The sequence below is a fragment of the Scyliorhinus canicula genome, chromosome 14 (assembly GCF_902713615.1).
Source record: "Scyliorhinus canicula chromosome 14, sScyCan1.1, whole genome shotgun sequence".
Classification (NCBI taxonomy): domain Eukaryota; kingdom Metazoa; phylum Chordata; class Chondrichthyes; order Carcharhiniformes; family Scyliorhinidae; genus Scyliorhinus; species Scyliorhinus canicula.
Genome location: NC_052159.1, coordinates 65102408 through 65129291, shown reverse-complemented (window position 1 = coordinate 65129291; position 26884 = coordinate 65102408). Strand labels below are relative to the sequence as shown.

The following is a 26884-nucleotide window of genomic DNA, read 5'->3' as shown; positions in this document are numbered from 1 at the left end:
ATCTCTCAAAGTCCCAGAAAGGGACATCAAATGTGACCTCAGATGTCATTGTCTCTCACTGTGAAGACCTCCCACCATTATCCCAGTAATGCAATCTGAGCCTGCCGTTGATTATTTAATTGGCATAGGCCTGTTGCAGCACAAACTTCAGAACAGATCACATGACCCCTCTGTTTACCTTAAATTGAATACAGTTCCAAAACACAACAATCCTATAAACCTCATAGTTGTAACATTGTAGACAATAGACAAGTAAATATTTAAATTCTGAACAAGCTTCCAGTGATCAATGGTAGATTTCTTTTATTTACATTTTATTTCAGAAATCAGGAAACATTTCTATATCTTTAAATAATAAAAGTACTATGTTTTGGGTTGGAAGCTCAGCATTTATTTTAACTCTTTCTGTTTCCACAGACATTAGTGCCTGTTCTGAAGTATGTCCGTGGCGATCATCTCTCTCAGGATCACTGGCTGGACCTGTTTCGCCTGCTAGGCCTGCCAAGAGGCACCACAATAGAGAAATTGCAATTTGGGGACTTGTTAAAAGTGGCAGATGTCATAGTGGCAAGATCTTCAGACCTAAAAGTATGACCTGATGGTTACTAGTTTGACGTGCTAAATTCTTAATTCATTTAACCATGCCATCTGGTCTATCCTGCCTCCTGCTTTGCTCCCACTTCCAATGCTGATTACACCTTCTTTTCCCTTTTCATTGTTTTTCTTTTTCGCTGTGTTTCTTTTTTGTTGATTTCTTTGCTGTGCCCTTAACATTAATAGTAGCTGTGCTGAAATAAATTATTTTTTACAGATATCCTTAATAACTACATGCTGCTGTTTCTAAAATAACATCGACTACAAACTAAGTAAATTGTACAAGCAAAGCTTACATTTTTTACCTCCAGACATGAAGATTTTGGTGCCTGGAACAAAGTAATTTTTAACCATTGCAAGTTTCAGGCTTATTCAGTCCAAGATTTCAATCACAGTAATTGTTACCAAGTCACTTATGTAACACAGAATGTATTATCATATATTATAGTGCTCTGATTATTATAAAACATCATGTCCAGTAGTTGCACTAAGGGAGAACATTTGTCATTTTTATCCTTGTCTTTTAATTAATTGTTTTACTAAGATGTTAACTCTACCAATGGAATGCCAATCAATGATTTCCTTTGTCAACTATTAGCAAGTTTATATTTTAAGAATCTCTATCAGCACTTTGAACTGGACAGAACTGGGTTCGGATATTTTTATGATTATTTTAAATTAATGTTAGACTAAAAGATATTTAATATGGATTTTCTTTATTCACCTCTTCAGCTCCTAAATAGCGTGCAGTATTCTCAGCATTGACTTCAAAGTAAATGCCATTAGCTGTTTACTTATTTAGATTTTTAAAAAAAGTTTTGTTATGCTGTAATTGAATATTATATCTTATGTCAAGCTATGCTTGTTGTTAGCGGGAGAGGATCTCAAAGAAATCACTCAACGCCGAAGGCTGCTGGTCCTCGCATCAAATGGTTTATTTCGCCGGCGGGGAGATGGCGTCAGTTAAAGAACCAGACTCCACCGAACAATGGAGAACATCCATTTTATACATTTTTCAAAACATTAGTTATATATCCAATTAAATTTGACATTACGCAAAGTGGGTTGGTACCTTACCAGCCTCTGACTTCATGAAGAAGTCACTCATCCTAACTGTCTTTCCTGCCTGCATCTGACCTTGGGCTGGCGAAGATGGACAATGCTCCTTGTTTTTCTCTGTGCATGCCTCCCTAGAATCTCCCTGGTCTGTTTCCCATTCAATGTCTTAATATCAATCATCCTTGTCTCCCTGACTATCTCAGCTGTCTGTAATTAAATGATGTTATTTACTCCAGTTTTCAACTTAACCCAGCTAATGGTTTTTCAGGAATGTGTCTAATTCAGCTAAAGGCCATTTTGTGCCTTTAGTATTGCTACCTCAGCTAACAGCCATCTTGTGTAACTTATTTTAATTGTATGTCTGTCCTTTCTGATATTAGTAATTCTTAGGTTATAAAATCACATGCATTGTTTATACACTATCTATTCCTACAAATTGCCTCTTATACAGGCATCTAAGCCAGGTACCTTTATCTAAAATCTGCTTTCTTAATCTGGCTTCAACACTTGTTATTTGTTGGTATTGCTAAATAACCTGTAATTGATTGCAGTTTGAATTAATTGATGAATTGTATTTGTACCTCCTTTCAGGAACTCAATAGTCGAGCACAAGGGGAAGTCTCCATTAGAGAAGCATTGCGGGAACTTGACTTATGGGGGGCTGCATCTATCTTTATGATGACTGAGTATCAGGATAGCCAGAAAATAACTATCAAGCTGATTAAAGATTGGAAAGACATTGTCAACCAGGTTGGAGATAACCAGTGCCTACTTCAGACCCTGAAGGACTCCCCCTACTATAAAGGCTTCGAGGACAAAGTATCCATTTGGGAAACTAGATTAGCAGATCTTGATGAATATTTGCACAATTTAAATCAAATTCAAAGGAAATGGGTCTATCTGGAGCCAATATTTGGTCGTGGTGCCCTCCCTAAAGAACAGGGACGCTTTAAGAGAGTTGATGATGATTTCAGGTCAGTTTTATATCAAACTTTTAAAAAAGTATTAGCGTTTTAATTAATAAATTTTGTCTTATTTATGCAAAATATTTGGGGATAAAGGTTCAGCTTTCGGTGTAGTGAGAATCTGCTGAAAATTGTACTGGTTAGGTTACAGTTCCTAGGCGGGGTTCTCTGATCCTGAGGCTAAGTGTTGACGCCGTCGTAAACGCCATCGCGTTTCACGACGGCGTCAACAGGCCCCCAGGAGCAGCGATTCTGACCCCCTCAGTAGGCCAGCACGGCACTGGAGTGACCCATGCCGCTCCAGCTGTCGATACCGGCGTCGAATGGGCACCGCGGGTCTGTGCATGCGTGCTGCGACCGGTGCGATTGCGCATGCGCAGAGCCTTCCATCCCGGCGCTGGCCCCGACGCAACATGGCGTAGAGCTACAGGGATTAGCCAATATTTGGAGCAAAAGAGGCCCCCAGCCTGAGAGGCTGGCCCGTCGATTGGTATGCCCCCATCGTGGGCCAGGCCACAGCGGAGGACCCCCCTGGGGTCGGACACCCCCCCTCCCCCCACCAGGCCGCCCCAGGAAGGATGCACGCCGATGTCCTGCCGGGTAAGACCACAAGTGGACTGCACCGGTGGGACTCGGATTTGTTTTGCAGCCACTTGGTCCATCCCGGGCGGAGAATCACCGCAACCCCCGACTGGCGTTGCGCCGACTACGCCGCTCTCCGGAGACTCGCCGGACTGTGATCAGGGCAGCATCGCGCGATTTGCGCCCAGTCCGGCGATTCTCCGGCCCAGCCTGGACTGAGAGAATCCCGTCCCCTGTTTCTGCTAAATTATTTGCACATTCACAAACATAAAATCTTCCATGAACCAATGCAACTGGCCATAATTTTTCATCTTTTTTCTGCACAGTAAAATGTATTAATTAATGCATTTTGAAGTGATAATCTGGTCTATCTTTATTGGCATAGCTAAATATGGGTCTATCTCAAAGAATAAGCATTTTTAGCAAGTGTTCCGGCCGGCTATGAATAACCCATTTTAAAATAATTGAAAAATACGTTTTCAAAAAAACTACACTGAACCTAGTACTACTTTCCAATGGTGTACACCAGGGGTGGGCAAACTACGGCCCGCGGGCCGCATGCGGCCCGCCAAAGGTATTTCTGCGGCCCACCAAGTCATTAAAAAAAAATTTAAAAATTTTTTTTTAAAAAGAACATTTAAAAAAAAAAAAAAATTTTTTTTTAAAGGTTAATGGGTGGGGGGGCTGTTGGGTTACTTACTGGTATAGGGTGGATACGTTGACTTGAGTAGGGTGATCATTGCTTGGCACAACGTCGAGGGCCGAAGGGCCTGTTCTGTGCTGTACTGTTCTATGTTCTATATGAGGCGCCCAGAATCATAACCGGGTGACGTAATTATTTTACTTAATATACTATGCGTCCCTTTGTGAATTGTGAATTTCTGAATGCGGCCCTTGCACGGAAAAGTTTGCCCACCCCTGGTGTACACTGTGCATTCATAGTAAATTAGGTATCGTTTGATATGAACATTTTAAAAGTTGTATCTAATGGTGCTTGAGCATGCAAAAAAACAGGATGGAGGAACATTTTTTATCAGTGTAATTGTGAGAAACTCGCGATGTTGAACTCAGGGCTTGGCCAGTTTTGTATGTAACTCTGAACCAGGAGAATCAAATCTTAAATCATTATAAAGGATCATGGAAATCTAACGTGAATATTTAGATTAAAATGATCTTTGTGCTTGTTTAACTAATTCCGATTGTTTTGAGCTGATGTGTTTTGAGCTGATATTACTAACATAACGAGTGGAAGTTTAATAGAAAAAAAAATTAATAAGTCATTTTAATTTGCTGGAAAGACATTTTAATTTGAAAATAGCTGATTAGAAAGCAATGAAATGGTGTCATATTGTCTGTTCATAATAGAAACCCATGTCTCTTAATTTTGGTAAAAATTGTGAACTTGCTGTGAGGCATTTTTAAATGAATTTCATCTATATGTTAATTCTATCAAACTGTAAGTCTCTTGAGCAGTATTCTTTCAAAATGTCAAAGTTTGATAAGATTCTAAATTGTTCGGAATTAATCTATGATCTGTGTGCAACACTTAGATGAATCAAAATCTGGTTATCAAACCTCACTTCTTTTTTAAAATAAATTTAGAGTACCCAATTCATTTTTTCCAATTAAGTGGCAATTTAGCATGGCCAATCCACCTAACCTGCACATTTTTGGATTGTGGGGGCGAAACCTACACAAAAACGGGGAGAATGTGCAAACTCCACACGGACAGTGAGCCAGAGCCGGGATCGAACATGGGGCCTCAACGCCGTGAGGCAGCAGGGCTAATCCACTGCGCCACTGTGCTGCCTTTCAAACCTCACTTCTGTTTGCTATGCACACAGGAAAAGCTACCTCTGCTTCCTTTGACCTTTTACAACGTCCCCTGCAATAATTCCACACCTCTTAACCTTGGTTTCTGAATGGAGATTGGAGCAGAAATCTGTTTTAGATTTTTTTAAAATTACATAATCCATAGTCATTTTTGTTACCAGAGATCTTTGGTGTCTTTATGAGGATGAAGTCTGTGGGGCAAGCTTTAACAACAAGATGATAAATTTATCTACAAACTCTATACGATCTGTTGTTTAATTTTCTGCAATAAATGAAAAAGTACAGTATGGATTCTCCATTGCCCGGCACCGTTATCAGGATTCTCGATCAGGTAGAGAATGGTGGTTGCCTGAAAAATGGTATCGGCACGGGCACCAAAACTGTTGCAATGCTCCAATCTTCCAACTGGCGCTGGCAGCTGGCTACCCACCCCATGCCGACGGGAACACGTAAATCAGTGTTCAGCACACAGAATACATACAATTAATGGGCTTGAAGCCTGAATCTCCTCCTCCCAATGTGATGCTCCGACCTCCTCGTCGGGAAATCTTCCGGGTTGGTTTTGGCCAAACATAGCCCTGGCGCAATGGAGCCCGCAGAGAGTCAAGGGGGACAGGGCACCGATGAAGTGCCCCTCTGCTGTTGACAGGCTGCAGGGGGATTGGTTCCCAAAGGGTCCTGGGGGTTGGGCCACCACCAGCACTCCATCAGACCCCTCATCAATCACCCCAATCAGAGCCCCCATCAGTCATCCCGGCCTGAAATCTGAATAACAGTCCAGACAGTACAGTGAGAAATCACTGCATTTTCTGTTACCCTTTTCTAACATCTGCTGCCTCAGACAAAAGTCTTTAAAGCAACAGTAGTTATACATGTCAGAGGCTTCCTCATATGCCCAGAACACTTCAAATCCTCTGGCAAACTTTGAAATATAAACTCCCATTCAATTTCACTGAGAAAAACCTTTCACTTGCCAGTGATTGACAGTTTTCTGGGTCAGGTACAGCTGGTTGGTGGATGGTTTATTTATCTTTTCCTTCGTGCATGAATACATCTCCATTACCTTGCTTTGATGCTAACCACAATGTTCATACACATTCTTACTGTGATTGACTGCTCCTCCACTTCAAAAGCAGTTTCACTTCCTATTTTTCACAGCAAAAGGCACATAGATCTTTTTGATGTGGTGAGGAACTGAGAATCACAGCAATTATAGGGCTCAGTTATGGAGTGGGTCTTGGTGAGGGGCTCTGTTATGTGGGTCTCTGGTGGGGGCTCTGTTATGGGGGTATCTGGTGGGGGGCTCTATTATGGGGGTGGTCTTTGATGGGGGCTCTGTTATGGAAGGGTCTGTGTTGGGGGTTCTCTTATTGGGGGTCTGGTGGGGAGTGTGGTGGCAGTGGGGTGGGCAGGATTTGCATTGTGGAGGGTAGGGGCCCACCAATAGACTTTGGGGGCACTTACCTTGAAGACTTATACCCTTGGCCTATCGCGACGTCCACAGTGACAGGACCATGCTGGGAAATACCTACACCAATACACGCCCATTTGAATCCTGGCCGAGCAGGCCAGAGAATCATGGAGGTATGAAGAATCCGCTGCCCAGCCTGTTAACAGGATGCAAATATGCAAATTGACTTATTTGCATCCTCCCACTGGCACATGGTGCGAACCTTGATGCCGATACCAACTGGGGATCGGAGCATCAAAAACGGGTGCCTGGGCAGCACGGTGGCCTAGTGGTTAGCACAGCTGCCTCACGGCGCTGAGGTCCCAGGTTCGATCCCGGCTCTGGGTCACTGTCCGTGTGGAGTTTTCACATTCTCCCCGTGTCTGCGTGGGTTTCACCCCCACAACCCAAAAATGTGCAGAGTAGGTAGATTGGCCACACTAAATTGCCTCTTAATTGGAAAAAATAATTGGGTAATCTAAATTTATAAAAACAAAAAAAAAAAAAACGGGTGCCGGTCCTCTTTTTTTCCCCGTGACGCTGGATTCTCTGCCGTATTAGGAACTCCGCTACTGGCGGTGGATGCGGGAGAATCCAGCCCTATCTGTTAACTTGTAATCTTAAATGGATGATAGAATATGGTCAAACAATTCAAAGCATGCCAGTGATAATTAGGGAGGGCAGGCTATGAATAACAAACTTGGAATTGTCTTATTGTTTTTGGCTTTAGGCTTTATAAACAGTTACAGACATCATCAGAAAGAAAGCAAAAATGTGCAAACATCCACGTACTTTCAATACTTCCATCAGAATTGTCTTATTGTTGAAGGCAATGTGGTATGATACAGCAGATTTTCAGAAAGTATTTGGAAGGGTCCTTCATTGGAGATGTATAACCAAATTAAAAGCTCTTGGAATAAATAATTGGATAATTAATTTTATAGAAAATCATTATAATTGTTCTATTTGAGCAGGTGCAAATGGTTACAGCCCCCAAGAGTGGATCCCCCAAGTGGAAGCTTTGCTGCTTTGACTTTGCTGATAGATCTATGGATTAAATTAGGTTTGTGGTTGACTGCACAGTGTGTGTGTTTGTGTTTGAAAAATGTGCAAAAATTGAAGTGTAGCAGATTACAGTAATTATAGTTAATGCTGAGCGTTATTCTTCAGCGAATGCATCCTGCTGGAGGAATGTCACATAATCTGCAGTGATGTCTGCAGAGTGTCCTGCACGGGCTTCCAGTTCTCCATGTTAGATTGTATGAGCAACATCACCTAATAAACCTCTCATCGTGTTTGTAAGAAATCCAAGTGTGTGGTACCTCCATATCTTTTCTCTTTGCAGCACTTAGAGAATATAACACTGAGAAATTTAAAACAACAAAATCTTGGGATTTATATTGTGCCTTTAATGCAATAAATCATCCCAATATGATTCACAGGACCATTACAAAGGTCAGCACGAGTGCACAGTAGTCAGCACATATGCTTCACAGCTCCTGGATCCCAGGTTCGATTCCCGGCTTGGGTCACTGTCTGTGCGGAGTCTGCATGTCCTCCTCGTGTCTGCGTGGGTTTCCTCCGGGTGCTCCGGTTTCCTCCCATTGTTCAAAGATGTGCAGGTTAGGTGGATTGGTCATGCTAAATTGCCCTTAGTGTCCAAAACGGTTGGGTGGGGGTCACTGGCTTATGGGGATAGGGTGGAGGGTGCTCTTTCCAAGGGCCGGTGCAGACTCGATGGGCCAAATGGCCTCCTTCTGAACTCTAAATTCTGTGATTCTATGAAAGCAAAATTTGACACTGAGTCACGTAAGGTGATCTTGTTCAAAGATTTAGGTTTTGAAGAGCATCACGAAGAAGGAATCAGAAGTTCTAGGAGGGATTGCCACAATTTTAGGTCCTGGCAGCTGAAGGTACTGCCTCCAATGGTGGAGCAATTAAAATCGAGAATGATCAAGAAGCCAGGTTTAAAGGAAAATTGGTATCTCTTGTCGGATGGGATGAGGCAATGGAAGAATTTGCAGATGAAGATGAGACTTTTTAAATTGATGGTTTGTTTAATTGGGAAGCACTATAGGCTAGCAAGTGCAGGATTGATGGGTGAATGACACTTGGTGCAAATTAGGGCAGGTCAGCAGAGTTTTGTACAACTTCAAGTTTATCGAGAGTAGATTGTCGAAGGCTAGCCAAGCATGTTGGAATAGTTAAGTCTTGAGATAGCAAAAGCATGGATGAACGGAGGTAGGGGTAAAATTGGCGATGTTACAGAGGTGGAAAATGCTTTCTTAGTAATGATGCAGATGGATGGTGAGAAGCTAATTTCAGGGTCAAAGATGAACTAAAGGTTGTGAACTGTCTGGTTCAGCCTCAGACCATTGCCAAGGAGAAGGATGGGATCAATGTTTCCTGTAGGAACTATTTTGCAGGTGGCAGGCTTTCCTTCTCCACCATCAATACTGTCATCGTCGGATCCTTCGTTGGGCTGTCATCGTTGGGCTGCCCAACAGTGATTTGAGTGTTAATTGGCTCGGAGTGAAACTTCTGTCCCATCTGGAGAAGACACCCAACCTCTGAGAACTATAGTTCAGCAGTGGCACTGTTGGAAGTGGTTGATCCCCAAACTTCTCCTTATATCATACTGATGATTAAAACAGTTTTATGAAAATCTTTCCCGCTGTCCTTTTGCATTTTTAGTGAATGAAGAATATAATACATGATCTTACTTTATTTAGGTTCAATATAATTTCCTGAGAATCGTACTCCATGGATATATTTATGAATAATATTTACTTATTGTTACATTTCCAGTCACATGGTAATATTTTAAAATTGCCTATTCAAAAATCATATTCACATCCACTTTTAACAATAAAACCCTTAAGTAGCTATAGGCTTGCTCCTTTTAATATCGAAAACATTTTCTGCCAGCTTTACCCTTAATACCATCTTCTTACCCCTCAACTGTCTCTAAATTGTCTATAGTCTTGACTGACAACCAGTGTTGGTTAACCAAAATTTCCTCCACTTAAATATTGGGGAGGCTGAATTCACAGGTTAGAATTTTATGGTTCCCAATGGCCAAGTTTGCGGACTTGGGGGCCCTAAAATTCTGTGCTCTCCTTTCCCATTGCCTACCAACCCACCAATAATCTGCCGCGAATTAATGGGCTGCAGGTAAGGCCTCGGGGCTTAGCTGGAGTTATATAAATGTTTTCAAAGGGATTAAGTATTAAATGTTATTCAAATGTATTGAATGGACTTTCATGGATAGGACTTTTTAATATACAGAACTCTGTAATATTTAGAACTTTATTTTATTTCATCTCCACACAGCACCTAAGGTTTGCATGTCGTGGATACTGGATGAGTTGGCATAGAGGGTGCGATGATAAATGCTGTGGAGGCATGGATTAGTATGAATTGGAATGAATTTGGCAGAGGGCCTATAAGGGTCCATGGGATTGATGGGGACATGGGTTGGTACAGAAGGCCATTGGGGGGTAGGGAGCATGGGTTGGCAAGTATGAGCATGGGAAGTGGGTGGGAGATGAGGAGTGAAGGGCTAGCGGTTCTAATGTTTATAACATTTAACAAAACAACTGGGACAAAGTTGCAGAGAACAGAGACCAGCCTTTCTAATAGGCCACCTCGGCACATAGCAGCCCCGATGGCCATCTCCAATTTTCGTCTGGGGACAGCAGGTCCGACATTACACCTGACCACCCTGGAATGGAAATTGCGCTATTCAGGGCAATTCTCCTGCAGTGGGTGAGCCAAGTTGGGAAATTTCCCAACTCATGCTACACCTTGAGAGTGAAGATATTTATAACTATATTTAAGGACATATTGACTGAGTTGATCGCAGATAGCCAATGTGACTTTTTAAAGGGTAGGTCATGTATAATGAACCTAATTGAATTGTTTGAGGAGCTTACTGAAGTATTAGACAGCGGAAAGAATGAACAAGTAACATCTGACATTCGTGCTGGGGCCTTGACTATTCACTATTTTTGTTAATAACTTGGATGACATGATAGAGAGCCATTTACACAAGTTTGCTGTGGCACAAAAGTTGGGGGCATAGTAAGTGATGTAGTTGGAGATATAAGATAATTGAAATATTGGGCGCGATTTAATTTTTAAAAATCAGAGTCAGTTCTTGGCGGGATTAGCAGGATTCTTCTCGACGCTTGGAGCGCCAGCAAGCACCCCGCTATCTAATGGCACCTTCTTGCAATTGCGGCCCGCAGTGGGCAACGCCCCCCTGAGGCCGCACTTAGTGTCATTTACTGCACTTAGGAGAGTTCCGGTGAGCGAAGATCCTCAATGCAGGAAGATGGCGTCCATATCTCCCGACCCCCCCGACCCCAATGCCCAAGTTCATTTATGAGGGAATGCCCACCGCACACTACCTCGCATAGGCAGGGCATCCCTGGGCCTGATCGCCAGCATGGGCAAAATGGCAGGTTGGCACCTTTGCACTGCTAGCCCCGCATACTGGCAGTTCCCCTGCCAGCCTGGCAGTGCCACCTAGGCACCCTAGCAGTGGAAGGGTGGCACTGCCAGGGTGCCAGGCCAACAGTACCAAGATACCCGGGTGTTATCAGCTGTGTCAGAGAGCCACCCTGCTTGGAGGCTGATCACCCTAGGGCCTCTGATCGCCTTAGAGACCCCCCAAGTGTTGTTCCGCTTTTGTGGGGTCCAATGCTAGAGGTGTCCAGCTGAGGTCTACTTGGCGAGGCCGATAGATGCCAGGTGCCACTTAGATCCATCGTCAGCATAGTTAAGTGAGTTGCTAAATTCACTTATCTATGCAATCTGGACCTCGACCATTTTGGGAAGGATCCAGAACAAAAACGTCTTGCGAGATTAGGTTAGATCTTGTGAGGCGTAAGGACCGTCGGCCATCCCAGGAGAGGCCTCTCCCGGAATCTACCGGCTGTGTCCCATCCTGATTCCGGCAGGACGCAGCTGGTAAATAATGCCCATTGATGGCTAAACTGTGATTGAATTATAATGCAGATATGTTTGAGATCATCTGAGCTAGAGAAAACAGATGTATGGAAGACGCAGACAAAGCACCTGTTTACATTGGTTTTCTGTAACTAAGATGATGGCTGAGCAGGATCATACAAGACTAAAGGAAGCATAGATAAGTTAGTGCAGTGGCTGAGGCAACAACATAGAATCATTTAAGGGAAGTATTGTGTTCATTTTTCTCATTTTTGTATAATCTGGAAAATATGTCCCAACAGTGACTTATGGGTCATAAGATAATAAGCTTTTCATGTAGAAGTGTTCACCTTAGTAATGAACAGTGTTAATATAAGGAAATGTTGACTAAGCATGGATGGTTAATACTATATAATTTATCTTCACCAGATCAATCATGACAGATGTTCAAAGAGACAACAGAGTAACTTCACTCTGTGTGCGAGCTGGCATCAGACATTCTCTCATTACCATATTAGACCAGCTACAAAGATGCCAGAAGTCACTCAATGAATTTCTGGAGGTAAGAGTTAGCTTGAAAAGATAAGCAAAAGGTAGATCAGTATGGATTAACATTAGGGAACAAAACTATGAATTAAAATCATTGTTCCTAGATTTTTAAAACATTTGTTTCTAGTTATTTGGGTGTTTGATCGGCAGAAACCCAATATTGTGTTTTAGAGTCACTAAAAAAATTCTGCATCCAACTATAGAATTTATGATGGAGACAGAGGTAGTCGTGGAGGGAGACGGAGGTAGTCGTGGAGCTGGATGCCGAGAAGGCATTTGACCGGATAGAGTGGGGGTATTTGATGGCGGTTTTGGAACGGTTTGGGATTTGGGCGCGGTTTGTGGATTAGGTAAAATTACTTTCTAGGGAGCCGAGGACGAGTTACCGCACGAATAACATGAATTCTGGGTATTTTGCGCTACATCGAGGGACCAGGCAGGGGTGTCCTGTGTCCCCCTGTTCGCACTTGCGCTTGAGCCTTTGGTCATCGCGCTGAGAAATTTGGGGGTGTGGAGAGTGATTGTGCGAGGGGGTGGTGGGTAGAGCATAGGGATCCTTGTACGCAGGCTACTTGCTAATATATGTGTCGGAACCAAGTGCATCGATGGTTGGAGTATTAGAGCTGCTTCGACTGGGTCTTTTTCAGGGTATAAACTAAACTTGGATCAAAGTGAATATTTTGTGGTGTCCCGGCCCGGGGGTGGGGGACTGCCATTCCATAGGGCGGTAACCCATTTTAGACACCTGGGGGTGCAGGTGCCACGGGATTGGGGGGAGTTCCGTGGATATAACATTACTAGCCTGGTGGGGAGGGTGAAAGTGGATTTGGCAAGATGGGATTGTCTTCCTCTGTCGCTGGCAGGTAGGGTGCCGGCAATTAAGATGAATGTATTGCCGCGGTTTTTGTTAATTTTTCAATGCTTGCCGATCTTTTTATCAAAGGTGTTTTTTAAGGAAGTAGAGAAGGTGATTACCTCGTTCATTTGGGAGGCGGAAGGTGGCTAGGATTAAGAAGGTGCTGTTGCAGGGAGGGCGGCAGTCAGGAGGGTTGGGTCTCCCAAATTTATTGTATTATTACTGGGCGACGAATGCTGAGAAGATGAGGGGCTGGGTTGGGGGAGGGGGGGGGGGGGGGGGGGGGGGGGGACTGCCAGCGGGTTAGATTGGAGGAGAGTCTATGCAGAGGTCGGGGTTAAGGGCATTGCCAACAGCACCGCTTCCCATGGCCCTGGGGAAATATTCAGGAAATCCGGTGGTAGTGACGACGCTGAAGATCTGGAGGCAGTTGCGCCAGCACTTTAGGTTGTGGGCGGGGTCAAGGGAAACGCCGAATTGAGGGAATCATAGATTCAAGCCAGGAAGGCAGGATGGGAATTTTCGGTGACGGGAAGAGGGGAGTTAGGGTATTAAAGGATTTGTTTCTGGGATGCCGGTTTGCGAAGTTGGAGGAGCTGGGGGAGAAATATGAGTTGGGGCAGGGGGAGAATGGTTAGGTATATTCAGGTCCGTAGTTTTGCCACGAAGGAGGAACAGAGCTTTCGATGGCCCTGGCTCCCACACTGTTGGAAGAGATATTGACAACAGGGGGAGTGCAGAAGGGGATGGTGTCGGCGATTTATGGGGTGATTCTGGGGAAGATAGAGGATTAAGGCGAAGTGGAAGGAAGAGTTGGGGGAAGATATTGAGGAGAGGTCATGGTGTGAGGTGCTCCGGAGGGTTAATGTGTCAACTTCGTGCACGAGGTTGGGGCTGATACAGTTGAAGGTGGTGTATAGGGTGCACCTCACAAGGGCGAGGATGAGCCGACTTTTTGAGGGGGTGGAGGATGTTTGTGAATGGTGTTGGGGGGGGGGGGGGGGGGCACTAATCACATTCATATGTTTTGGTCCTGTCCAAAACTGGAGGGATATTGGAGGGAGGTCTTTAAGGTAATCTCAAAGGTGGTGCAAGCGAGACTCGAATCGGGTCGCCTAGAAGCCATATGCGGGGTGTTGGATCGGCCGGGGTTGGAAGTGGGTGCGGAGGCAGATGTCTTAAATTTCACCTCGCTAATCCCCCGAAGGCGGATTCTATTGGGGCGGGGGTCGGCTTCTCCACCCTGTGCCTTGGCGTGGCAGGGGGATCTGCTGGAGTTCTTAACGCTCAAGAAAGTAAAGTCCGAGTTGACGGGGAGAATGGAAGGGTTCTACAACTCATGGGCCTTGCTCATCGTGCATTTTCATGAATTGGATGACATTGAACAGTAGGGGGAGCAGTTGGGGGGGGGGGAGTTGGAATGTGTAAGTTATTGATGATTCTTTTTCATTGGTGTTTTGTATTCAAAATGTTGGGAGCTGTTTGTGGGTGGGATAAGGGGATTGTTGGCTTGGGGATTGCCATTGTATTTGTTGTTATTGTTGATTTGTTGTAAATTTTAATGACAATGTGAAAAAGGAGGAGAATAAAAATAGTTATATAATAAAAACAATAGAATTTATGTTTGTTTAGTATGTAGCACTTACTGACCATTCTCCACTGAAGTCATGTTAGATGGATTGTCAATCTGGACTTGTTAGTTTTCAGTCTGGCAAGTTAAGCTAATATTACCCACTTTGAGTTCTGACTTCCTCTCACACTGCTTTTTGCCCTGGAGAAAAAAATAGTCTATGCTAATATACTCACATCCAGTGATTTAAGATCCACGTTGTAAAATTTGGTCTTGCAGTAGCCGATTACCCAAAAGAAGCGTTCATAGACGAGTGAATTATGTAGCATCAGTTTAAGCATGATGTGTAATCAGAAAAGCAGGGAAGCCATATGACCATGATTGGTGAGAATGGCTTACCAGTCCCAGAGTATGACACAGAGTGAATGCTGATTTCCGTCGCTGGTGGTGGCTTCTGATCTCGGTCTTCTTCAGTTGATCAAATTGTTATGCAGCTCTCCTCCAGTCTCCTTCCAGCCAAGGAAGACTGAAAAACTTCCCTCCTGTTTATATACCTTCTCTCTAGAAGATGATGAGTACCCCATGTCAATGACTTGTTCAATCCCATTTATCTAATCACCGAGGGGCAGGTAATTAAGGTAACCCTCTGCCCTACGTTTTCTCAAGGTTTCTCAAGGCTTGCTAAGACCTCTTCAATGATACTTGGACAGTTGGTTTGCATAAGAGTCATAAAATCCAACCGTAAATAGGTTTACATTAACACTGCAATGAAGTTACTATGAAAAGCCCCTAGTCGCCACATCCTGGCGCCTGTTCGGGTGCACAGAGGGAGAATTCAGAATGTCCAAATCACCTAATAGTACATATTTCAGGACTTGTGGGAAGAAACCGGAGCACCCGGAGGAAACCCACGCAGACATGGGGAGAACGTGCAGACTCCACAGAGACTGTGACTTAAGTTGGGAATCGAACCTGCGACTCTTGTGCTGTAAAGCCATAGTGCTAACCACTATGCTACCGTGCTGCTCTATTTTCAGAGAGCTTCTACTATATTCATGTCCTTATCTGAGATAACAAGCTGTGCTGTCTTGTGTATGTCAGCCTGGCTACCTGCTTTAGGAATTGTCTCAGTAAAAGGGAGAACTATTTCTATAACATTCAATATTTAAAAAAACATAGCTCACAAGATTGTTATAAAGCCCTTCTTTACAACATAAACCCAATTATATTATGTGTCACCTGATGGATATGGAATTTTATATTCCTTTGTAGCATATATGTAAACAGGATAATGGGTAGCTTTTTTGGGAAGAAAGTACAATGCTATTCTTTGCTGGATAGATGGATTAATATCTTCAAAACTTCTCCATCCAGGAAAAGCGGTCAGCATTCCCACGGTTTTATTTCATTGGTGATGATGATTTGCTGGAAATCCTGGGACAGTCCACCAATCCTTCTATCATTCAGACTCATCTCCGAAAGCTTTTTGCTGGTATGGCTTCATGTCTAATTATGATGACTCCCGAAACCTAATCACTTTACCTTTAAGCAGCCTTTCTTACAGTTCATTTGTTCCTTTGTGATCTTGTTTTGATCATCCTTTAATCGTTGATTTGTAAATGTTTACTTTATGATAAATATTTAGTTCATTGTTCATGTTAATATTTTAGACCTAATGTTTTAGTTCTGGGAAGAACAGCTGGAAAGGTAAGTTCCTAAAACAGCAGGTGGGCTTACTTTTCTGGAGAGCTGGAGACACTGCTTGCAAAGAAGTGCAGTCCAGAGAGTTGTTTCGGGAGTTAGAGCTAAATTAGTTTAAAAGCATTCAATGAACCCTGAAAGGCTACATCGTCATGGAGATGAGTCAAGTTTAAGAAGGTTCGCTTAATGTCTAAAGTTGTTGAACTCAATGTTGAGTCCAAAAGGTCTAATTTGGAGATGAGGTGTTGCAGTAGGCCTAGGACTGACATGTGGGCAGAAAAGTTAGTTGCTGAGTTGAAATGGCAAGCAAGCAGAAGGTTGGAGTCATGCTGGCAGACAGAGTGAAGATGTTCTACAAAGCATTCATGTAACCTGTGTTTTGTCCCCCCCAATGAAGAGGAGATGGCATTAGGAACTGTGAATACAGGAGACCAAGGAAGTGCAGGTGAAATGCTGCTTCCCTGAACAGAATGTTTGGGTCCTTGGACAGTGAGGAGGTAAAGGGGCAAGTGTTGCACATCTGCGATTAGAGTCATGGAGTTTTACAGCAAGGAAAGAGGCCCTTCAGCCCATCGCATACAATTGCAGAGGAAGATGCTGTAGGAAGAGGATGAAGGGTTCAGCAATGGCGGAGTGGATTGGGGTGCCATGGCAGGGGTGGTCGCTGTGGAATGCTGACAACTGGAATCCTCAGTTGAGGAAAAAGGCAGACATGCCAGAAGTGCTATTTTCAAAGGTCTCATCATTGGAACAGATGCTGCAGAGGTAAAGAAACTGCAAGAATGAAATGGGAGTTCTTACAGGGAGTGAAGTGTGAGAAGCTGTCATCGAGGTAGCTCTGGGATCGATGGGTTCGTGATGAATATTGGTGGTCAGTTTATTGTCCAAAATGGAGATAGAGAGCTCAAGTAAGTGTTGGGGATAGACCACACGAAGGTGAGTGTGGTGGAAATTGGACGCGAAATTAAAACATTTTTCGAGATCCAGATAGGAGCATGAAACGGTACTGATATAGTCATCGATGTAACAGAGAAAGAGTTCTGGAAGAAGGCCTGAGTAGGACTGGTATGTTCACATACCCCACAAAAAGGCAGGCATAATTGGAGCCCATGCAGGTATCCATAGATATTGAGAGTATTGGCTTTAAGTACAAGATAATAAATTCATAGTTAATTGAAAATTTCAGTATGTTCGAAAAACAAAGGCAGTTTTAAGGGAATTAGTTTGTTATTGGTACGGGTTGGCTGGAATCCTCATGAATAAAAATAAAGGAGTGCTGCAACAAGTGGAAAAACTGGAGGGTTTCCCAATGGTGCTGGCGGCATTGCTAAGGTCCTATTCCATGGCACGTTTAAAGTTTTTTGGACAGGGGTGTTTTGTGCTGACCTTGAGAGGGGTGGGGTCTAAAATCACTGAAAGGTCCTGCTCCTCCGAGATTGGGTCACCATTTATAATGGCAGTCCCCTCCAACGAATCGCTGGTATGCACTCAACAATCGTTGGTAGGCACCCCTCCAATCACTGGCATGTTCCCCTCTTCCAGAATCACTGGCAAGCACCCCCTCCCACCAATCGCTCGCAGGCACTACTCCAAGTGAGCGTCACCCCATTATGGGCTCACTAAATGCTCCCCTTCAGGGCCCTTCCCTTTCAGGCACACGCCTCAGTTTCTCCCTTCAGGCCCCCAGTCCCCGTTTCAGGCCCTGCCCTTTTACAGTGCAACGCAACCTTGCGCTATGGACCTTGATGGGGGGGGGGGGCAAGTGACTAAACCTCTTTACACTTATCTCCAGGTTGCTGCAGGGTGTCCTTCAGGATAGTTGGGAGTCGGGAGGGCTCGGGCTTGGCTGGAGGGGTTCAGGTGAGGCGTCTTTTTCTCGTTCCTTGTTCCAGTCCTACTCTTTCTAGGAAGCACTTAAGAACAAATACAAAGCCGCTTTAAAAACTCTGTGGTTAGAAATAACGCCTGCTCAAAAGAGGAAGTACTTCAGAGTTAATTGACCGTGAAGAGCTGTAAAAACAAAGCATATCCCTCCTTTGAAATAGTCTAGACCTGTCAATCAAGAGGCTTGTAAAAGGTAATGAACTGTGAAATTGAATGTGAACAATGCAGTTCAAAGATTTTAGGCTTCTCAGCATACCCAGAGGCTTGAAAGAGTTAAAGGAGGACAACATTTACTGTGAAAAAAGCACTTCAAACATTTCTAACATATCAAAGGGAAGACTTTCACCTCTTTCTGACAAATCATTGATATTGACATGATGGAAGAGACATCAAAGAGTTCCAACAGATCAGAGGGAAACCTTTACAGTCATCTGACAGTTCATTGATGTTGACCTGCTGGGAGAGATATCAAAGGCTTCAGCGCTACAGAGGGAAGAGTTTTAACTGCAACTTGACATTCTGTAAAACAGCTTAATGATTTTTCAAAACTACAGAAGGAAGGCCTGCCGCACGGCCCCCATCCCGCGGAGTAGCCCGGTCAATCCGTTTCCCCCAAGCCCGAGTTCCCCCCCTCCCCCCACCCCCAGGTCCCTCGAGGGACCCTTACCCCTGCTGCCTGGCAGCGGAATAGGAGCCCATGGGCACACTACGTACCACTTTGCTCTCCCCTCAGAGTCCAAAGAGCCAGGTGCCTGCTTGTCAGACCTGCACTAATTGGCGCTCCCTGGACTTCATGCTGGGGCATATGGTGCGGGAACATACCGTGAGCCCAGAGCATCCAATCTCAAACACAGTAAGTAGATTGAAATGTCTTTAAATGAGTTGTTAGCATGTTCTCATCTGCTTTGGCGATAACCTGATTGGGGCCGACGAAGCGGGGCGTGAGACTCGCAATGGTATTAATGCCCAGTGAGAATCCCGATTTGGTCCTTGTGCCCAATTCAATCATGATTCCCGCATGGGGCTAGTGACCCTGGAGAATCACCCCCGTGAGAAACGAGGTATAGTTTTACGTGTGTTTAATTTAATGTTTTTGTGGCAGCAAAATTGGAATTGGAAAAAAATTCGATATTCTAATTTTATAAAAAGCATTTTTAAAAATGTTTTTGTGCCTTCAAGTGTAAAGCCTCTTATGCTGGACAAAGGTATTGGTATGTGTGGGGGTTGGTTAAGTTCCAACTGTGTTTTTATTGTGCTTAGAGAAAGCTACGTTGTGAAAAATAAATAAAAGGCTTAAGCATGAGGGTTTTGCTTAGCAACTGGGGCTCTGTAAGGTGATCAAGCTTTTAAGTTCTAGTTAGCTAATTTGATTGCAGTTGAAGATAGGCAGTGAGAGAGAAGGCAGCTCTCACAGCTCTGCTTGAAGCAGTTGTTTTAGAAGGTTAGAGAGGGAACGTCTCTTTCAGCTTTGCTAGAAGAAAAACCACACCATGGAGTGCTGGTTAAGAAAACAAGTGCAATGATCTGAAGAGCAGCTAGTTAAGGGAACTAGAGAAATGAAAACAAGTTTCCAAGACATCTGAGGGTGAAGGTACTAGAACAGAACACTGTTCAGTCAAGACAGACAGAGCTGAGATGAAGGCTGAGGTGCCAGAAAGATACCTGAAGTGATTTTCAGATGTGTGGGATTATACTACAGCCTACGGAACGCAAGTTTATATAACCAAGGAAATCAATGGCTGGATCTCGGAGTTTGTGAAAAAGCAGTTAAGATAAAAGAAACTAAAAGAGAGTGGTATAATATTCTGGACCTGATTCACTGTTAAAAGTGGGGCGGATGCTTTGTTTAAGGATGCAATTTGGAAAGTCTGGATTGCAGAATGCAAGCTGCCAAGAATAAGCGTTATTATGAGAGAAGATTTAAAGAAATATATATTTTTATTCTCCTCCTTTTTCACAATTTTTCTCCCGAATTTACACCCACCAACAACAAACAATAATCAACAACAAATATATCAAACCCCATAACAATAACAACGATCCCATCCTCCCACCATGCCCCAGACATCAGCCCGCATGTTAACATAAACAAATGACAAAAAAGGAATCAGGGATTACCCACAGCCATCTTTAACATACCTAGCCTCCCTGTCCCCCAACCCACCCACCCATCTCCCCCCATCTAATGTTCGATGTTATCCAGTTCTTGAAAATACATAATAAATAGTGCCCATGACTTGTAGAACCCCTCCGAGCTTCCCCTCAGTTCGAACTTAACCTTCTCAAGGGTCAAGTATTCCAACAGGTTCCCTCGCCAGGGCACAGGGTGGAGAGGCCGCTCTCCATCCCAGCAGGATCCGCCTTCGGGCGATCAATGAGGCGAAGGCTATGATATCTGCCTCCGCACCCATTTCCAACCCTGGCTGGCCCGACACCCCGAATATGGCCTCCCGGGAACCCTGGTCCAGCTTCACATGCACCACCTTGGAAATTACCCTAAACACCTCCTTCCAGTACTCCCCAAGCTTTGGACAGAACCAAAACATATGAACGTGATTAGCCCCCCCCCCCCCCGCCTGCACACATCTTCTACCCCTTCAAAGAATCGGCTCATCCTCGCCCTCGTGAGGTGTGCTCTGTACACCACCTTCAGCTGTATCAGCCCCAACCTCGCACACGAGGTGGAGGCATTCACTCTCCGGAGCACCTCACACCAGACCCCCTCCTCTATAACCTCTCCCAACTCTTCCTCCCACTTTGCTTTGATCCCCTCCAGTGGTGCCTTATCCTTTTACAACATAGCATGAGAGAAGATTTTAAAGCTTGTTTTTGGGAGTGAAGTTTGGAAACTTAAATGTGATAATCATCTGGAGGCATTCTGAGGCGAAATCCACAGACACTACTCGAATTCAAAGTGGAGGGTGTAGCTGCCCACAGTCACCTTGTGTGCTTAAAAGGGACTTTGTGTTAATGAGACCATTGTAGATTAAGATGTACTTTGTAATCCGTGGTTAATCCTAAAACCTTGCTAAACAAAGAGAGGAAGACAGATGCATTGTCTCAAAATTCATTTTTTTCATGTTTAATAAATGTTTTTTACTTGTCATTAAAACTAATTAGCAGTCCTGCGATTTTGTTCCTCTAGGTTTTATTTAAAAAAAGTTAAAGTTACGATCTTTTGAGTGAGGGTTCCAGTCTGGAATCTTCCAGTCCAACTGGGATCATAACAAGTAATATAGGAAAGCTTCATCATAATTACTATTTTCTAAAAGAACATTGTGTGGGCAACAATTGGGAGAACTTGACTTGTGTGCCTCACACTTGGTCACTGCACTATACTCTCACCTCAATTTATTCAGATATACAGAGAATGTTGCTAATTTCATGTGCTTGTTTTCTTCATTTGATAAATTTTGAAAATTTACTGTATTATTGATTTATGGTTTTTCCAGGGATTAACAGTGTGGATTTCGATGAAAATTTCCATCACATCATTGCAATGAAGTCTCTGGATGGTGAAGTTGTCCCTTTAAAAAGCAAGATTTGTGTTACAGATGATGTTGAGGTGATAACATTTTGACTGTATGAAGAATCATGTAAATTCTAATCAATCCTTATTTTTGTGATTGCAAAAGTGTTCTGTCATGTTTACCAGGTTTGGCTGAACAATTTGGCTGAAGTAATGAAAGAAACTCTGAAACACTTGTTGGTTGAGTGCATTGCTGCTTGGAAACAATCACAAGGTGCCATTGATCCGTCACGTTTTCCATCACAGGTACTGCACATGTATACTCATTAATGCCCTATTCTGCCTGTATCTTGAAATCTTTCTACAGTCAGAAAAGTATTATAAATTGAAGGCAAATAAAAAAAATGGCGATAGTTTCAACAATTTCAGAAAAAAGTACTATTTTGTGATTTTAAATAAAATTTGTTATATTGAATGTTTGTGATACAAGTTGTTTGTCGTTTTGTCAGTACTGTAACACTTGATTTCTCAATAAACATAATATATATTATTAATTATTTAATAGCAACATCTGTGTACATAATTGACATTAAGCTTAATTTTAGTTGGGTTCAGCACTGCAAATTGCTGTTATCACAAAAAACAAATCTAAAACTGATTTTGGGGCACCCCATCAATGTGGAACAATTAGAGGTTTATTGTCATGATTTTATATACTCTAAGCATATTGATTAGGTTACAAATTCATAATGAAATTTAATGCATGATAGTAGTTTCTAAACTGAGTCTCTGATGAACTGAGTGTTGAGAATGAGGATAGCATACCACAGGGCAGCAGGGTAGCATGGTGGTTAGCATAAATGCTTCACAGCTCCAGGGTCCCTAGGTTCGATTCCCGGCTGGGTCACTGTCTGTGTGGAGTCTGCACGTCCTCCCCCTGTGTGCGTGGGTTTCCTCCGGGTGCTCCGGTTTCCTCCCACAGTCCAAAGATGTGCAGGTTAGGTGGATTGGCCATGCTAAATTGCCCGTAGTGTCCTAATAAAAGTAGGGTTAAGAGGGGGGTTGTTGGGTTACGAGTATAGGGTGGATACGTGGGTTTGAGTAGGGTGATCATGGCTCGGCACAACATTGAGGGCCGAAGGGCCTGTTCTGTGCTGTACTGTTCTATGTTCTATGATCAACAATTACTCATTATTTTACAACTGAATGTCCAGAAACTACATAATATGTTCACAACACTCTTTTTTTAAAAAGTGTAAAGTAGTACACCTTTAGCTAAATTTGAGATCATTATACAGAAGCAGAAAAATGCAAGAAGGTACTGGTGGAAACATATTGATAGAAAACAATTAAAGTTTAGTTTACAGTTTGTTAAAATTAGAGTATATTTTGCACACAATTGGATAACCCAAGTGAAAAGCAATATTTCATAGTTTAGCTAACGTACTGACTGCATATGAGTGAGATGATTATGCCTGCCAATTACACAACTTTTAAATGCCAATTTAGACTCTGTTGGGGCTGGAATTTTGACACTGAATATTAAAGATTCTGCAAACAACCTGTCATATGTAATAATAAATATGAATCAAAAGATCTCTAAATAAAGAGATATTAGTGAACTAAATTCAACTACACAAGGTTGGATCCAATGCATTGAGCCACAGATATTGATTTACACCTCATGCAGGCCTCTTATGTATTAATGCTTTGGCCAAAAAGAATTAGATTAGCACCAAAGTGAAATATTTGCTTCTTGGCTGACCTTCTTCGGATTAAACACCTTTGTTCTTGCAGATGGCTGGGCTTTAAATTTCAACTTGGAGCTTAGTAAAGAAAGACCACATCCATCAACTCAAATTAGCCTTAAAACAGATTTGACTGGCATATTTAAAGACATACGAGCAGAATTAGGCCAATTGGCCCATCTAGTCTGCTCTGCCTTTCAATCGTGGCTCATCCCACTATTAATCAAGATCCTATCTATCTCTGTCTTAAAGACACATCGATTTGGCCTCCACAGCCTTCTGCGGCAATAAATTCCACAGAATTACACCCCTCTGGCTGAAGAAATTCCTCCTCATCTCTGTTATAAACAATTGTCTCTTCAGTCTTCAGGAAAAAAAATCTGAATTCGTCCTGAAGTAACATTCAGCTTTTTACCACATTCCTATATGAAACTTACATCTGAGTAATCTTACTTCCAAATTTGTTTTCATTTTGAAGCCTCATATTTTGTGGTTAAGAATATATCAATTCTGGATGTTTTTGTTACTTATTTTTCGAACTGTTATGCACTTACAAATGTTTCATTACCTCTCTCTTCTCAGATCCTTTGTCTAGCTGAACAGATTCAGTTTACTAAAGAAGTTGAAAATGCCATAAGAAAACACAGCTTGCAACAACTAGATGTAGAACTGATGGCAAAATTGGAAAACTACACATGTATGGATTCTTATATGGAGGAAGCAGGGATTGGTGGTAAGGAACTACTAAATGCTTGGACATAACTTGTGTGGATAGTTGTTAGTGACCATTTTTCTTTATCATAGAATTTACAGTGCAGAAGGAGGCCATTCGGCTCATCGAGTCTGCACCGGCTCTTGGAAAGAGCACCCTACCCAAGGTCAACACCTCCACCCTATCCCCATAACCCAGTAACCCCACCCAACACTAAGGGCAATTTTGGACACTAAGGGCAATTTATCATGGCCAATCCACCTAACCTGCACATCTTTGGACTGTGGGAGGAAACCGGAGCACCCGGAGGAAACCCACGCACACACGGGGAGGATGTGCAGACTCCACGCAGACAGTGACCCAAGCCGGAATCGAACCTGGGACCCTGGAGCAGTGAAGCAATTGTGCTATCCACAATGCTACCGTGCTGCCCCACAGCACATTTACAAATGTAAATGTGCAGACTTATTCAGATTTTGATAATTACTTTAATAACTGGAGGTTGATGAATTGAGCTACTTCCTTCCATTATCAGTAATTCTAATTTGATATAAAATGCATTAGAGTTCACAATATTCTGATTTTTTTGTAACAGTATATCCTTACTTTATTTCTTGGTAATTAGTTCCTCATTTGCAATCAGTGTTTTCAATAATGTTTTCTGTGGTTTCGTGGTCCAACTTATTTAATTCCATGTACGCTGAGAAATAGCTGAGTGCACTGGATACAATACAGGTCCTGACAACACCCTGGCTGTAGTGCGGAATAGCTATGCATCAGAGTGAGTTGCTCTTGGAGTCCAGCCAATGTACGTCACTGAGCACAGTAATGATATATGGATGGGATATTTGGATATGGGCAGCAGAGTTTTGGATGACCTTAAGTTTATGGAAGGTTGGGGAGTGTAATAGTTAAGTCGAGCAATAACAAATTCATGGATTCGGCTTTCAACAGCAGATGAGGTAAAAGTGGGGTGGAGTTGGGTGATGATATAGAGGTGGAGGAAATTTCTGCTTGTCCAGGCCTAGATGTCAGTGAAGCAATATGACAAACTAGAGACAGTGGAGGCATGGAGAGAGATAGGGGCGAGGTAGAGCTGGGTGTCTTTTGCAGAGACTGTATGGAAGCTAGAATAGCAGCTGTTTATCCACAGCATCTTATGCAAATGAAAGCCTCTATCCAGTTCCTGAAACCCTAGCATTATTTGCCACTATGCACAGTATTACAAGCAGCAGCTGAAGATCTACTTGGAATGTGCCGAAGAATATTGAATATATTGAATATTTTTAGGGGTGGATTAGATAGATTCTTGATTGACAAGGGAGTCAAAGGGTATAGTGGGTAGGAAGGAAAATGGAGCAGCAGCCATATTCAGATTGTTCATTTTCTTATTGAAGGAGGAGCAGGTGTGAAGGGCCAAATGGCCTATACCTGCTCTAAATTTATATGCTTGTAATATAAAACTGGTTCAATTTTTCATGTTATACTGTACTTTATTTTTGGCTATTTTAAATTTGGCATCAATCTTAAATTTGCGAACTACTTTTTTTACTCATTAAACTTTAGAGCAACAACTTTGTATAAATTAACAGATTGTGTTTGCAGTAGTTTAACCTAACCTGCTCATCATGAATAGAACTGTAGAAGTTTGTGATGCAAAAAGAGCCTGGTTGGCCCATTGTTTCTGTTTTGCCTCTGCCTGGGCAATTCAAAACTAATTCTGTGCTAGTTGTTTGATCAAACTATATCAATGTTTATGCCAGGCGAATGTTTGAGCCTTTATTTTGCATGTTTGTATGTGTTTTCAGAAACTACTGTTCTGGCATTGAAGCTGAAAGCCTTAATTCTTGACATCATTCACAACATAGAAGTGGTTAAGCAATTGAATCAAGCACAAATTAATAACACTTCAGACTGGGCTTGGAAGAAACAACTTCGGTTCTACATGAAATCAAACAATAACTGTTACATTCAGATGGTGGATGCAGAGTTCCAGTATACATATGAATATCAGGTACTTATGCCGCATCATGCTACAATTAACAATTCTCATAGTACGTCTGTTCAGGACACTCTCTTTAGGCCGTTTTAAATAGAAAATTTACATGGATTTTATCTATAAGGAAATCATAAACAATACATTTTGCAAACTTTAACACAATAATGATTATTGTATGCATCCAGCACATATAAGATAGTCACAGGCATGCTACTTACAATTTTCTAATGTGTACTAAAAATGAAAGAGACCATGTTGAAGGTGTGGCTCTCAGAAAATGTATTTTCATGTGGCTACTGGGCGGAATTCTGATTTTTTTTTGACTACGTGTCAAGTGATGCAGGAAAAGCGGTATATAGCCTGCTAGCTCCATTGTTGGCTTTTGCTGTGCCCCAACTGTTTCCAACTCTGTGTGTCCAGACTGGGACTACATCACCATCTCCCGTGTTCATCACTGATGAGTCTGCACATCCATCATCTTCTTTGAACTCAATGGGCAACCATCATCAGTTCTTGTAGTTAATAAATACATATAGTTAACCTAGTTAAAACTATAATGATCTAATTAAGGCCTACCAATGGTATCCAACATCCGACAACAGATCCTTTCCCCTTACTTGTTTAAACCTTTTGCCACCTTCAGATTAACCCTTTCCGCCAGGAAACCTATCTTCTCCAGGTTCAGTTATAGGCCATCCCATCGGAACAACATTTGCCCCATGAAAAGGGACCCCTCACCCCACCTCCATAATCCAACAGCAGCCCTTTAGCTACATGCTAAGTATTCTGATGTCTGCTCCTAATTTGCACCTATTTCAGGCAATAATCCAGAAATTATTACCCTTGAGGTTCTACCTTTGAATTTAGAGTCTAACTCCTGATACTCCTTCAGCAGGACCTGTCCTGTTCCTCTCTATATTATTTGTTTCAACATGAACCACAACAATTGAATTTATCCCC

At 42.8% G+C, this 26884-nt stretch overlaps 1 protein-coding gene across 2 annotated transcripts in view; it reads left to right on the top strand.

Moving 5' to 3' along the window:
• Positions 1–26884, top strand: part of LOC119977114 (cytoplasmic dynein 2 heavy chain 1) — a 734352-nt gene that overhangs the window by 113807 nt on the left and 593661 nt on the right. For both annotated transcript variants that reach the window (XM_038817726.1, XM_038817724.1), the window contains exons 25-32: positions 418–588; positions 2245–2627; positions 11866–11998; positions 15786–15903; positions 21449–21561; positions 21652–21771; positions 23796–23946; positions 25734–25939. In XM_038817726.1, coding sequence (XP_038673654.1) covers positions 418–588; positions 2245–2627; positions 11866–11998; positions 15786–15903; positions 21449–21561; positions 21652–21771; positions 23796–23946; positions 25734–25939 — 1395 coding nt within the window. The remainder of the gene's footprint in view (positions 1–417; positions 589–2244; positions 2628–11865; positions 11999–15785; positions 15904–21448; positions 21562–21651; positions 21772–23795; positions 23947–25733; positions 25940–26884) is intronic.